At 42.0% G+C, this 13,741-nt stretch overlaps 3 protein-coding genes across 7 annotated transcripts in view; 1 reads left to right on the plus strand and 2 right to left on the minus strand.

Moving 5' to 3' along the window:
• Positions 1 to 89: 89 nt before the first annotated feature.
• Positions 90 to 6,093, minus strand: LOC109485247 (DNA cross-link repair protein SNM1-like). The gene is given in 13 exon segments (XM_019788705.1): positions 90 to 998; positions 1,140 to 1,281; positions 1,408 to 1,562; positions 1,722 to 1,867; positions 2,132 to 2,213; positions 2,420 to 2,481; positions 2,667 to 2,727; positions 2,730 to 2,784; positions 2,949 to 3,082; positions 3,251 to 4,408; positions 4,670 to 4,789; positions 4,959 to 5,150; positions 5,707 to 6,093. Coding segments are annotated over 13 exon segments (2,661 nt in total). The 5' UTR covers positions 5,876 to 6,093; the 3' UTR covers positions 90 to 813.
• A 406-nt stretch (positions 6,094 to 6,499) lies between these two features.
• Positions 6,500 to 9,956, minus strand: LOC109485258 (uracil-DNA glycosylase-like). Its single transcript, XM_019788732.1, has 8 exons — positions 9,732 to 9,956; positions 9,091 to 9,300; positions 8,877 to 8,972; positions 8,446 to 8,500; positions 8,192 to 8,234; positions 7,887 to 7,975; positions 7,520 to 7,698; positions 6,500 to 7,140 (listed from the first exon to the last, which is right to left on the minus strand). The coding sequence occupies exons 1-8, from the start codon at positions 9,828 to 9,830 to the stop codon at positions 6,997 to 6,999; spliced, it is 915 nt and encodes a 304-aa protein (XP_019644291.1). The 5' UTR covers positions 9,831 to 9,956; the 3' UTR covers positions 6,500 to 6,996.
• A 69-nt stretch (positions 9,957 to 10,025) lies between these two features.
• Positions 10,026 to 13,741, plus strand: part of LOC109485252 (putative cytochrome P450 120) — a 14,308-nt gene continuing 10,592 nt past the window's right edge. Inside the window, exons 1-5 of one of the 5 annotated variants that reach the window (XM_019788715.1) lie at positions 10,026 to 10,225; positions 10,892 to 11,320; positions 11,512 to 11,589; positions 11,942 to 12,026; positions 13,609 to 13,644. In XM_019788715.1, coding sequence (XP_019644274.1) covers positions 11,131 to 11,320; positions 11,512 to 11,589; positions 11,942 to 12,026; positions 13,609 to 13,644 — 389 coding nt within the window. In that variant the 5' untranslated portion in view covers positions 10,026 to 10,225; positions 10,892 to 11,130. Of the gene's footprint in view, positions 10,226 to 10,248; positions 10,433 to 10,494; positions 10,547 to 10,891; positions 11,321 to 11,511; positions 11,590 to 11,941; positions 12,027 to 13,608; positions 13,645 to 13,741 lie in introns of those variants that run through there. The other 4 variants (XM_019788720.1, XM_019788719.1, XM_019788721.1 and 1 more) reach the window with 4 other exon arrangements.

Here is a 13,741-nt window from a genome sequence, read left to right on the forward strand (position 1 = left end):
GGTATACAAAACAACAAATTCTTTTTGTTCTTTCACATCTTCTTTGACTTTGGAATAACATTAATGTTACTTGATGGTGCAAGCAAGGAGCTTCAATCATATTGATTGATTATGAAGATTGGCATCATTATTTTTTTTCCTTTGAACATCTAAATAAACAGTATGGCATGCTTTTTTGTTGTTTTTGAAATGGATGGAAATTGGTGTCATCCATTTTATTAAGGCTGTATGGCCTTAGTTAGGAATACTTTTTTATAGCTTCTTTCTTTTGAATTCTCCAATGTGTTTTGTAAATAACTTAAAGTGATCGCACAAAAGGCTAGGATTACCCCAGATATCATATTTACAAGATGACAGAATAAAGGAATAACAGCAGGACACCCTGCAACAACTGTTTTTATTTTTGGACTGAAAAAAACAACAAACAACAAATAAAGATTTCATCACATTGGTTTATGCTCTTGTACCACACACAAAGATATGAAAGATATTTGTCTTTATTACATAGTATATCTTAATGAATTACTCCATTAATCTATTCACTTTTTCAATAAGTAAAGACTTTGTAGCTACTCGTTACGCATCATATCACATTTCTTAAAAGAAGAGAAATTCTGAAACAGGCTATACATGTAACTATATCTTATGTAGCCTATGTACTAATGTCTCCTACATTTTATGTATTCTGGGCCCCCTTGGAAATTAAGAAATGTCATAGGGGTTACCCAGGTGTTTGAAGATTAAATAAATAAATTTTGTCAGAGTTGAATGACATTGAAACATTATCAAGTGTGCTCTGCATTATTTGCAGCTCTATTTGATCCATGATGCCATAGACTGCTGTTTCCCCTCGGACGACCACTGCTGGAAGATCCTCTCCATGGCACGGCGGGACTTGGGTGATCCATTGTTGACAGTTGGCAGAATCTTCACCGGCCGCAGGAACTGCACAAACCGCTTCATCTCGGTGTAGCTGGAATGTTCACTGTACGGAATACCTGCAAAGAAAAATTCCATACTCAATTACGGTATCCTTTGAGTCATGGGTTCTATTTTAAAGCAGGGTATGTTTATTGCACATTTGTAACAATTGTCATCTATGTATCAAATGCTTTTCAATGAAATAAACATTGTATTACCATATACAGTGATGTTGCCCTGTCTCTTTGGCCTGATATTTGCCACAGTGGAAACACTATTGCTGTGGGTCCAGCCTGTTGGTTCAAAGGCGAGCACACTGTCATACCGCGGCTTGTATCTCTCCAGATAGCTCTTCAGGTTCTGTATGACAATAAAAGAAATGTACATAATAATTATCCAAGCAATTACCATACTACTTATCAGTAGTTACATGAAGCAATCAAATAATCTGTTGCAATATGAATAAAGTAAAAGTTTTATACTCACATTGAATTTTAGGTCCTTCATGGGTAGCACATGTAGTCTGGTTTCCAGGCCATTCAGGGTGACCAGCCTCTTCACCTGGTCTGACTCCAGGCAGTCCAGCGTGTTCTTCTTCTCACGAGTCACACAAACCTTACAGCACAAGGCTTCTGCTATGGCTGTGAAGAACAGAAGGGATCGCTTGGGTTACATGAAATTAAGCAATAAGAATTCAGTAGCCAACAGATTAAGTCAATGCTAAGCACTCATATCTTAGTGCTAAACCAACAAAGATAAACTTTAAGCAGTCATTCTCTGTAAAGATAAAGCATGCTCACCAAAGAAGACCCTTTCCTTTCCTATAGTGTAGGAGCCACAGACAATGAGAGTTTTAGGGTTCTGTTGTACGGCCTCTACTGCCACACTGACTGCAAACTCTATCACATCAGTCTGGGCAGGGAAGCTGTAGGCTGGGTCACAGTACCTGGCACGGACACACAAAACCATTTGGCCACCAGAATGATAATAAATCATGTAACTGTTACAGCAAATTTCACTACAGTAAGAGATTAGATGACAACTCATTGATTGAGTAGTTTGAATGTCTTTGAATGGTAAGACACTGCAGGGCTGGAAATACTGGGTGCTTATGCAGCTTTGTGCACCCAAATTTGGAGCTGTGCACTTACTTCTGTAATGTGGGTGCACCTTGATATTGATTATACTAAATCATACAACATAATCTTACGTGGTGTCCAGGTAGAGTGTGTGAACTTTGCGTCCAGTCAGTGCAGGGTAATACTCCATTGACTGGTCTGCTCGAAAATCTCCTGGAACAAGAAATCAGAGATACATGTATCAGAGACTTCCAGGAAGTATGCCTTCCAAGCTGGTGTGTTACACCAAAGGGCTATACACACAGATATAGATTCTATGTTGGAGGAATGGGGGGATAGAGAGGGAAAACATTGTCGTCCCTCATACATGGCACTGGTGGGGTAGAAGTTCAGACGTCTACCAGGTGCAAGTGTCTCACCTGTGTGCAGCAGGTTCTTCCCATCTGGCAGCTGGAACAGGAACATCACAGCACCTGGGCAGCTGCACAGGAACACATACAGGGGTTATTTCATCCTCTTTTAGGAATTGCACTTACATCACATAGCTTTAAACACTCTCATCATCAGGAGAAGAATCGTCACATCAGCCCTTGGCTGTGAAGGGAGAGTAGTCAGTCAACCCAATAATACATGTACTCCAGAAACCAGAGAAACCAGACAACTTACTGATTTGCCTCCAGCAGAGTGACTTGTACCCCCTCCACGGTTACAGGGGGTGCCCAGGGGAGGGGTGCAGGTACCTGTCTGCCACACGGATCTTCTTCTTCACAAGGTTACAGGTTACCTGGGCAACAAGACATCACATCCATCTTCAAGACAAACAAGTAAACCTCTGTAAAATATTTAGAGTTTTTGTGAAGTTCTTTTTTTAATTTGATGTACAACGTATTTTATTCAGTTTGTGTGTTGGGAGGTCATGAAGACACACAGTGACATCTGTGCACATACCTTGCTTGAGTAGATAGCATGTCGGAAGTGCTTGCTGAGCCCCTGGTAATGATCATAGTGGAAGTGGCTCAGGAAGTATGCCGTGCATCCCGGGATGGTACCATAGCGAAAGGCATCCACAACAAATGTGGTTCCTACATGTAGCAAACAGAAAGTGGTTAGGATATGACATAAACCCTTAGCTACAGGCATGCTGACTAAGTTCCATTGTTGTTTTGTGGCAGGAATTTTAAAAGCCAACCTAGTGTACTAAACTCGATTGCTTTTACTTGCATTTTCAGATCAACATCTCCATTCCTTACCTGGTATTTTCTTGTAAAATGGGCACTGTTTAGATGTTGGTGCTCCCTGTGCATCTCCTCTTGGGTATGAGAATGTTGCTCCACCATTCCAACTCCTGCTCCCCCTTGTCTGAGACCCTGACCCCGGCTGGAATGTACCCACACTTCCAGTCCTGTCCAACTGGGAAGTCCTTCCTTCCTGTACTCTATGTTTTACCTCAAGCTTTTCCTGTGCAGATTTCGGTACAGAACTCCCTGAGACAGGTTTGAAAAAGGAGAATATTCTAGACTGTTTCTTAGGTGCACCCTCTCCTTGACTGGAAGTTTGGGGTAAGGAAGACTTTGTTTCTAGAACAGTGCTGTGTGCAGAACTTTGGCTTCCTCCAGCAGTATAATCAGAATCATTGTCTTCTTCCTGCTTATCATCATCATCATCTCCATCACTCTCACCCTCTCTCCAATCTGACATTTCTCCTATCAGGTCATTCACATCTATGTCAAACTCTGGTTCATCATTCTTGTCTCCACCTTCCTCCTCACTGACAGGTTCCTCTCCCCCATCTTTACAGGCAAAGATGTCTTCATCGCTGCAACTTTCACTTCCTTCTTGACTTGGCCTCACTGGGTTATCTATCTCAGGAGTATCTTCACTACTGTCGTCTCCAAACATGTCTATGTCGCTTAAACTCTCCTGGTCTTCCCTCTCATCTGTTGCTATCTCTGTTGTTTCCATCTTCTGCACAGAGTCTTGTATACTGCTCACCTTTCCTTGGTCACCTGTATTTGACATGTTTGGAAGTTTGGGGAGTGTTTGATCTTCCAGCTTTATGGGATTTGAACCTGAATTAACTGACACTTGAAAATGTCTAGACCTCACTTCACTACCACCCTGCTTTGATGATGTCTTGCCTTTAGCTTTGTCTGCAATGCCTTCTGATGATGAGGTTGTCATTTTGCTGAAGAAAAATGCTCCTTTTCTTTTTTGTTCATCTTGAGCAAATGTTGGACTTTCTGCTTCTGAAATGCTGCCTTTTTTCATACGTTTCAGAGAAGGAACTTCCTCTAAAGAGTTGACTGAGAGCTCTCTTTTTCTTCCACCATCCTGGACGGTACAGGCAGAGGTAACAGATGATGTGGCAGTGTCTCCATTGTCACAGTCCTCTGGAAAGACTTTGTCTCCTGAGTCAAAGATAATTAAAAACAAAGTATAACTATAAAGGGCCATGAAAACCTGGAAATGCAGTCTTTGCCTATTATATAGCTGATATGTAGCAGGAAGGTTGGCTATGACAATACAACTTAATAATATTAAGTTGTATTGTCATAGTTAACCTTCCTGCTACATATTAGCTATGCTATTCTTTCTAAAGCTAAAAAGGCTGGCAGCCAGGCTATAAGAAAGCTGTTATATAACAAACTGCCCCAGGCAGTGCAGGTTACCCTGAGAAGGTATGAGGTCCGTGTCCTGCAGCCCTGCCCTCCCCATGGCCAGCAGGGTGTGGCGGAACCGCCGGTAGTGAGACGGGATGGTGCAGTCACAAGACAGGCCGGCAGGACATTCTGGCAAGAAAGAAAATGTATGCCTAAGTTGAGAATTTTGAGATATTGTGAACAACACAATCATCATGGAACAATATGTAACAAAACTCATCTATTTTACCATGAATAAACAAATTAGAAAAAGATCTTGATCCTGAAGATCCTGTTTATCTTTAGTCTCACTACTAACCTGTTTCTGCCTGAATGGGCTGTTCCATACACTCAGCCACGTGCCAGCGGGGAGACTGGACCAATAAGAGGCTGAACGGCATCTGGCAGTTTGGGCAGAAGCCCTCGTGAACGGTGCGCTTCGGAGTCTCACTGGCATCTCCTGACTTCCTACTCCGTGGAGACTTGCCTGTTGACTTGGAGGTAGTTTTTCCTACAAAATTAAATGATTGCAAACAAACGGATCGCTTTCAGCCAGCAAATATCAGAGCTGACTGTGGGCATTCCATACAAGCAAGCCATTGACATCACAGCCAGTGTGTGGTAGGCAAAATGGGGTGGTAGTTGGGTCATTTGCCTACCATAAATTTACATTATGCCTACAAATAACTGACATAAACAAAACGGTGATTACAGGCAACTTACATCTAACCCAGGGCTCTACTGCACATCTTGTAATAAAAAATCTGGATTTGCTAGCCACTGTACAGAGATGAACTACACCTCTCAGTCTACTACACCAATGATGCCGCTATCAAACCAATTTGTGTTCATCTGTTTCAAATTATACTATCAATTGGCACACTAGTGGAGATCCTAACTCACCAACCAACCAGAGATACTGATTGGATTCTATGCCATTGGGACTGTTGCATGGCTTCAATCTCTAAGTCTTGTAATTTATAGCTCTGGAAAAGTCGCCACGTCTGTGCTTAGGTGTGCAATTTAGGTGTTAAAATATATTACACTATACATAGCAAGCATCTGACCTTTCCCTTTGGGAGTGGTAGCTTTCCTGCGATGAGTCTTTCCTTTAGCCTGAGAAGGGGGAGGTGACGAGTCCGCGCCCCCCTCCCCACCCGTCTGCTCCCGGTGATGTTGCCGTTTCAGACGGCTTGTGTACCCCCAGATCTCTTCCTCGCTGTCGTTTTGAGACATAGTTAACTTCTGCTGTAGGTGCAACCATTCGCGAGTTTTAAAATCGCTTAACTTCTGTTGGAAACATGGCCACCAACTCCCGAACTCAAATTTTGATACGTTTCCCGCAAATTTCTCAGCCGCAAAACGAGCGACTCAGTTGTATCCGCAGATACGAGACAGGTCCTTTTCGCCCTCAAAATGCGATTTTGACCATGAGAAATTTCCTATAGATCCAAACTAACTGTAACTATGGAAATAATAGTGAGCAGGGTGTATTACACCATACTTAAATCATATAACAAGGTTACATTAATAATTTACCTTTTACGTAAATATTACGTATTCAAAACACCGTGTAGAAGCGCCACCTATTAATATAACTTCAAAGTGCAGCTAGATGCCTTTCCAAGTGCAAAAGGACTGCCCCAATTGCAAGTAATATAAAAATTCCATCTGAATCATATCTTACATAAAATGATTCCAAGATTGTGCAAACAAAACGCGATTTATTGTAGGATTAACATGAACTACTGGCATAAATGACGTGTTAAAATCTAAATATTTCAACAAACTAAAATATCATAGATGTTCTTTCAAGATCTTAACTAAAGGTAAGTAAATTATCCTTGACAACTACTACAACCTAAAAATGATAAAATCACATGTTCAATGATCCATCTTGTTAACTGAGGAATGATATGGCATGACACTACAACTACATGGAATACTCTTTTTACAGTATTGATTGCACCTCATGCACAGTATAGCACAACATGCTGGTTTCTTACAGCTGGTACACTTTTAGATAAACTTACTTGACATGTTATAAACAACGTATTGCAGAATAAAGCAAAATCACTGTCACTTGTTTTGCAATCCTGTACCATCAGCATCCCAAAGACTTTTAACTAGCACCTAGTGAACTACAATATCTTGTTTTCATACATACTAAAGTACAGTGGAGTGCATATCTAAAAGTATGGCTTTGTACAATGTCATCTAACATAAGTCTTTTCCACAATAACATCTAAGATACAAACTATTTTGTTAGGAAATCTATACTTTTATTTGGTACTTCTTGTTTTCGGTGCCATAGCATAGCTGCCTCTGACATGTCTGAAGTGCACTGTTGCAACATCTCAGCTGAGTTTGGACCAGTTGATTGGAGTCTTCCCAGCAGACTTGAGAAGGTCATTGGTCTTGGAGAAGTGTCCACAGCCCAGAAACCCTCTGTGGGCTGACAGGGGGGAGGGGTGGGGGGCTTTCAGGACATGGTGCTTCTTCTGTGGAGGAAATGTGCAAGCACAACACTTAATTCAACTCAGAGGAAATTTTCTAATAACCTGGGTGCCATCCTATTTGCATAGCAGGGCTCACATACTCTCTCCTTTTTAGGGAGCAAGTACATGTATAGGAGCCCTGGTATACAAATAGGATGGAACCAGGCTAGGTTTCTATGACTAGAAGCCCATTTCCAAAAAAAAGAAACATATGAAGTATAACAATACTGCAAATTTTAAGTGACAAGTTCTATCAAACATCCCTGGCATTTGAACTACATGTAGACGTCTCAGTCACAAAAACATAAAAAATCAATTCATAAGCTAGTCACACTGCTAACAACAAAAAGAAACAATAGACTTGAATGAGACGATACTGTACCTTGTTAATGAAGCTGCCTTTCTTCTGTGCATATGCCCCCCACAGCATAAAGACAATCCCGTCACCATTCTTATTGAGCCAGGTGATTACAGCGTCAGTGAACTCCTCCCAACCCTGGCCCTTGTGAGAGTTGGCCTCTTGTTTGCGGACTGTCAGAACAGCGTTCAGTAACAACACCCCTGCAATACAGATGAAGCATTAACACTGGCTGCTGTACAAGTCAGGAGGGATAGTAAATTTCTGTAATGCTGTAATGAACATTTTATTGAAATGGCTAAGACTGTGGTTTGAATTATTTTCCTACTTAAAAAATCAATATGTAAGGTTAAACATCAGAAGTTCTGAAGGCTCGTGGCTTGATAAGTACCCTGTTTTGCCCAGCCTGTCAGGTCTCCATGGTTTGGTATCTCAAACCCTTCCACATCCTTCTGTAGTTCCTTGTACATGTTCACCAAGCTGGGGAAAATACAGGGAAATAACATAACTATTTGAAACATTCATACTTATAGTATATAGTACTTACATGTACATACGGTATAGTATATTGTTGGCAATGACAGTCCTTCCCTTTTAAGACTGCTGGATATTGCCTTAATGGATTTGTTAAGAGAAAAAACAAGTATGAAGGCCCTATGGTGGCAAACTTGGCAGATAGAAGAGATGAGACTGTACCTCGGTGGTGGTGGGACAGGTCGCTGCACACTGAAGCACAGACCTGGAAACAAATGGTATAGATGTACTACTTCATATATCTTCACACATCTCATCTCATCTCATCATTATTAACCCTTTGTGTTATGTAGGTAGCAACTTGACATGAAAGACAAAGTGACACTACTTGTAACTGGTTCAATGACGGGAATATTGGACGTTACAATGTCAAGCTTAGTACAGTGATGTTTAGGGTCCTGACCTATCGTACATACCATGTGCCTGTCCAGGTCCATGGTATGGGTCTTGTCCCAGGATGACCACTTTGACCTGTACAAGGATACACATACAAGTCAACAAGTGGGGGTGATCAATGTTGGAAGTATCATTATAGAGCAACTGGAGAGAGACAGATGTAGAGAAGGAGCTTTTTAATTTGCCAGACTGAGTGACAGACATCCACGTTTGCTGACAGTTTTTTTTTTGTCAAAGTACAGTCAAACCTGTACAAGAAGCCACCTTTATATAAGGACAGTGCAGCAACTTTTTAGCATTCCCTTTATGATACATAGTTTTTCCCATTGAGTATCAATAATCCTGTCTATAGTGATATTGTTGGTCTCCTGGGTGGTTTTCTTGTATAGTTTTGACTTTATGCCTATATGGCAGGAGGTCTAAATGGCATTTTCCATGCATGTTCCTGTACCTCCTGTATGGTACACATCTGGGTCCAGGTGAAGACCTGATTGGCTGGTGGGTACACCGTCCGACTGGCTCGCTCTGACTGGACAAAGGACATCAACTGAAGAAAAACACAAGAATGAGATTATTGGGAAACCACCAAAATCCTTGGTTTCTAAGGCATACATCCAGGACTTTCTCAACCCCAGGGGAAGACGACATCAATAAACACTTGTTACCTTGAGCCAGTACGGCTTGCTGAACTGCTGAGCCAGCGCCCGTCTCCAGGTCTCTCCCATGTCAGCTGGACAGTTTTTGTTCGCCAGCTTCCCCAGAGCCTCCTTCCGCTTCTCCTCCATCCGAGCACGCTGCTCCGGGGACAGTCCATTGTTGCCAGGAGGGGAGGTTGTTGGGCTGTCGTCTGCTTTCAGCTTTTTCACAGGAGTTACCTGCAAGGGTGGAACGTGTCTTGGTGTCTTATAGTCTCGAGGTTTCAGTGCAATATATCTCTCTTAACAGATATCTCTATACATTTTGTTTGATCAGACATCAATAGATACCACTTCACCAATGTCTTTTTTTTTCTTTCACCATTTTACAGGATCATCCTCTTTACATAGCCATAAGGCTACATAACGTCAGGTTTAGGATATTTGTTACAAAAAAAATATATTTGGCAGGCATAGCCTCTGCCTTCTTGGCATATATGAGGGTAAACCTTTATCGGCTTACAGCACAACCACTACCAGCAGCGTGCAAATTAGGATCCAGGAAGCTGACTGGTATATATATATAGGCCGGGATTTGAGTCTCTGAACTTCAGAGGCGCCATGCCAAGAAGTCACGCCCCCCTCCCCACACAAACTAATTAATAACAAACCTTCCCGTCTGGACTGTTCCCGCCGTTTTCTCCATCTGCCGGCCGTTTCTTCGCCGGCTGAGGGCTGAAGAACGAAGAGATCTTCTTCTGACCGATCATGCCGGGACTTCTCAGATACGCCCGTCTGCAAATACAGGCGAGAATCGTGACAGATTTAGGAAGAACACCCGATATCTCGATTCAGCCCAAGTGTGTTTTGATCTGTGTGTGATTGTGTATCACGTGGTCAAGTTTCCCGCGAAAAATACCAACCGGCCAATCACAGAGAAGATCAGAGAGCAGTAGAGGGAAACTCCAAAGTGGTTTATAAAACTGCTTGGCATTGCTTTTTACACTATTTACGAGGATGTAATGTTTATATGCCAGTGTTTAAAGAATTTGCAGGGATTAAATCATTGCCATGGCAAAAGTGGCAGTTTTGATTTATAACCTTGAACTTCTGGTCACATGATCAAAACATTGCGAGAAAAGATGGCGGCCATGCAGCAGTCAGTGTGAGTATCGAGTTCTCTCTCGAATGGAAATAGACTGTCTGTAATTCCTATACGTAGCCACGTTCACATTTCTCTGTTGTCTATGTTGTGAGTTTCATTCTTGTTCACAAATCGATCGACTTTGAGTATGACTCGGACGTTTTCAAGTGGCATTCCAACAGACCCCCCACCCATACTCCAGATACCGACTGCATATAGGACTTCCGGGTTGTTACTATAGGCTGTAACGTTATATTTGTAAGTTATCATACTGACATTGCGGTGGAAACAGTATAGAGTAGTGTAGGTGTCAAAGCTGTCTGGTTATGTTGATGTCTGTATGTAAGTGGTGTCTTAAATTTGGCAACAGTTAAACTTTGTAAAACTTACTAAAAGGCAGATCATGGAGTAACTTCTTTGTAGCTGAGATTGTGAGCACTCAGAGAATCTCTCTTACTGGGTATTGGAAGTATTATTTGGGATGGCTGAGCTGACATATTGTGCATTTCTGTCTTATTGTTTGACAGTAGGTTGACAGCATACATGCTGGGATTGAAGATTGACAGGCAGAATGACAGACAGTCAAGAGACGAAGATGCAGGAAATGGGATAAACTCGAAGGTGATGAAAGTCCAAAATACTTCCTGGAAGTCTGAAATCTCTGTTTTTTGTTCTTCCTCATTGCAGGTCTTGAATGGAGACACAACAAACTTTTTTCCAACACAGCAGTCATCTCGCAATCTCTCAGGGAATACCACATCGAAGGACTTAAGAAACTATAATGCCATTTAACTTTTTTGGAGCTGAAAATGACAAAGTTTACCAGGGTAACATTTCTTGCATGTGCAACATAGAAGCACAAAATAGTGCTGTTTGAGCTGATGTTAACTTGTCGTGTAGTCAGAGGAGCATAATTCAGTGCAAAGATGTCAGAGCTTCCAGGCTATGTAGGGTACCCTTGGGTAGGGGACAACTCTTTGGAGTTCTACAGAGACCCAGTCCACTTCATGGAGAAAAGGATACAGGACTACAGCAGCAGGATCTTCCAAGCGAGGTTTATCAACCGTCCAACGGTGTTTGTGGGATCAGCAGAAGCAGTTAAAAAACTCCTGAATGGTGAAGATTGGACTCACATTGATTTTACCTCTTTAACTTTAAAAGGTGTTATACTGTTAATGATAAAAAAAGGTATAATATTGTTAACACAGATAAAAATGAAGTTAATTTGAATTGATTGTGTCGATTCGACTTGATTTTGTAACTGACAACATTTGAGCTTTCATTTTATTTCATTTATTGTTTTTCAGAGAAGACACAGCATTTTGATATGGGATACAAGGCTCTCTGGCAAGGGCTGTATGGAGAAAATGTGCTGTTTTCTGATGGTTGGTCAAGTTCTTTCAATTCTTGCTATTACATGTATTTAGGTTTTCCTTAGCCTCAGAAAAGAGATTGGATTCAGCGAACACAGACGTTTCCCTCAATGTTGGCTCCATATATAAAATGCTGGTAACCTGTGTGTAATTCTATTCTGCTTTGAAATTCAATAAGTGGACAAAAACATCTGGCTTAAAGGCAGAAGAAAGAAAACAAAGAATGCTTAAAAGCTCTCCAGATGTCACAGATGAATAGTCAAAGAGGGTCAAATGTAAAGAATGTAGCTGTAGTAGATGTAGATGTACTCATGCAGAACACTTGAGTCCTTACTGATCCTGTTGTGTTTTGGTTACCCTTCAGGAACTGAAGCCATAGCTCTCCGCGCTCTACTGATTCCACTCTTTAATAGAGAGGCTGTCAGTGGCTACCAGAACACTGTGGAAAGGTCAGCTACAGTCCCTCTGCATATATGAAGCAGTTAGTTATAAACCTATCCAGTGTGTAATCTCTCACTGTCATGGGTTTCTCTTTTTAGCGAACGCCCACGAAAGCCCACCAATTGTCGCACGAATCTTAAAATGTTTGGTGTGGTCATGTCCAGAGTGTGCTCGCGGGTGTCCATGCCAAGTTTGAAGCGAATCCATCGAGCCGAACTTAAATAAATCGAAATTTACTGGGTTTTTTCTCTTCTTGGCGAACGCCCACTTTACTTCCGGGTTCGCTGCGAACGCCCACTACTCTTGGCAAAATTTCGGCCCTCGCGCAACGCCGGCAAAATCCACCACCACAAATATGTTCCTATATGCCTCTCCCTGCATTTCTGACAAGTTTCCGTGCTTTACGAGCTTTTAAAGTACCCATTTTTTGACAAAATATGCGCTGCGACGAGCTCGCCGCCTCCGCGTATACGTTCCACCTGGTCACGTGACTTGCGGGCGGGGACTGTTCGCTAATTTCATGATCAGAGGGAGGGAGGAAGGGTTGCAGAAAAACGCAATCTACCGCACAAAAAGGGCAGAATGTCGTCTTTGTAACATCAAACATAAATGATTTCCTTTCCTGCATAATTTTCACCACGGTTATTATTATAAATAAGCTGCGATATCACAGACATAGTGTTGCACAATTGATACACTTCTCAAACCAGGGATTTCATACAACTGTATCAGGTTACCTGCAGCACGCACCTTCCAGTCGCCGGCGGTGTGGACAACAATGTTAACCGCTTTGTTTGCATTAATTATCTATATATTCATATATATATATATATATACCCTCTGGTATACATGTGTGTGCGTCATATTATGTAAGAATTTTTTTTTGCATAACGTTGCGTTTTTCTGCAACCCTTCCTCCCTCCCGCTGATCATGAAATTAGCGAACAGTCCCCGCCCGCAAGTCACGTGACCAGGTGGAACGTATACGCGGAGGCGGCGAGCTCGTCGCAGCGCATATTTTGTCAAAAAATGGGTACTTTAAAAGCTCGTAAAGCACGGAAACTTGTCAGAAATGCAGGGGGAGGCATATAGGAACATATTTGTGGTGGTGGATTTTGCCGGCGTTGCGCGAGGGCCGAAATTTTGCCAAGAGTAGTGGGCGTTCGCAGCGAACCTGGAAGTAAAGTGGGCGTTCGCCAAGAAGAGAAAAAACCCAGTAAATTTCGATTTATTTAAGTTCGGCTCGATGGATTCGCTTCAAACTTGGCATGGACACCCGCGAGCACACTCTGGACATGACCACACCAAACATTTTAAGATTCGTGCGACAATTGGTGGGCTTTCGTGGGCGTTCGCTAAAAAGAGAATGCGTAAGTCATGGCATGGGCTGATTGGGCCTGACCAGAGAAAGGTCTGGTATTATTCATAAACCTACATTCTTGCCAAATCACCCTTCTCACTTTTTGTCAGATCCAAAGAACAAAAACCTGCTAAAGTTTTAACTTGACTTCACAGGAGATGCATTGGTTGCGTTTGTCCCACCTGTTCACCTACCTTAAGATATTACAAAATGTACTTCTTTCCCTACAGAATATGTGATAGAACATTACAGAGCATACCTGCAGGGTGAGTACACAGTTACCCTTGATAATGTCAGTATTCAAAATTGCCAGAATAGATGAATTCACACATTGAACTCTTGACCTATTGAACAATTGTTTGC

Source organism: Branchiostoma belcheri, unplaced genomic scaffold (assembly GCF_001625305.1).
Source record: "Branchiostoma belcheri isolate BF01 breed outbred unplaced genomic scaffold, Haploidv18h27 scaffold74, whole genome shotgun sequence".
NCBI classification, from domain to species: Eukaryota; Metazoa; Chordata; class Leptocardii; order Amphioxiformes; family Branchiostomatidae; genus Branchiostoma; species Branchiostoma belcheri.

Bases quoted from the DNA above. Each gene is read 5' to 3' on its own strand.
- LOC109485258 (XM_019788732.1), bottom strand. From the start codon at position 9,830: ATGATCGGTCAGAAGAAGATCTCTTCGTTCTTCAGCCCTCAGCCGGCG. The intron at 8,501-8,876 runs GTACAGGAACAT...ATCCTTGTACAG, and splicing joins AGATGTGTACCATACAGGAG to GTCAAAGTGGTCATCCTGGG. The intron at 7,976-8,191 runs GTACAGTCTCAT...TATTTTCCCCAG, and splicing joins CCTGTCCCACCACCACCGAG to CTTGGTGAACATGTACAAGG.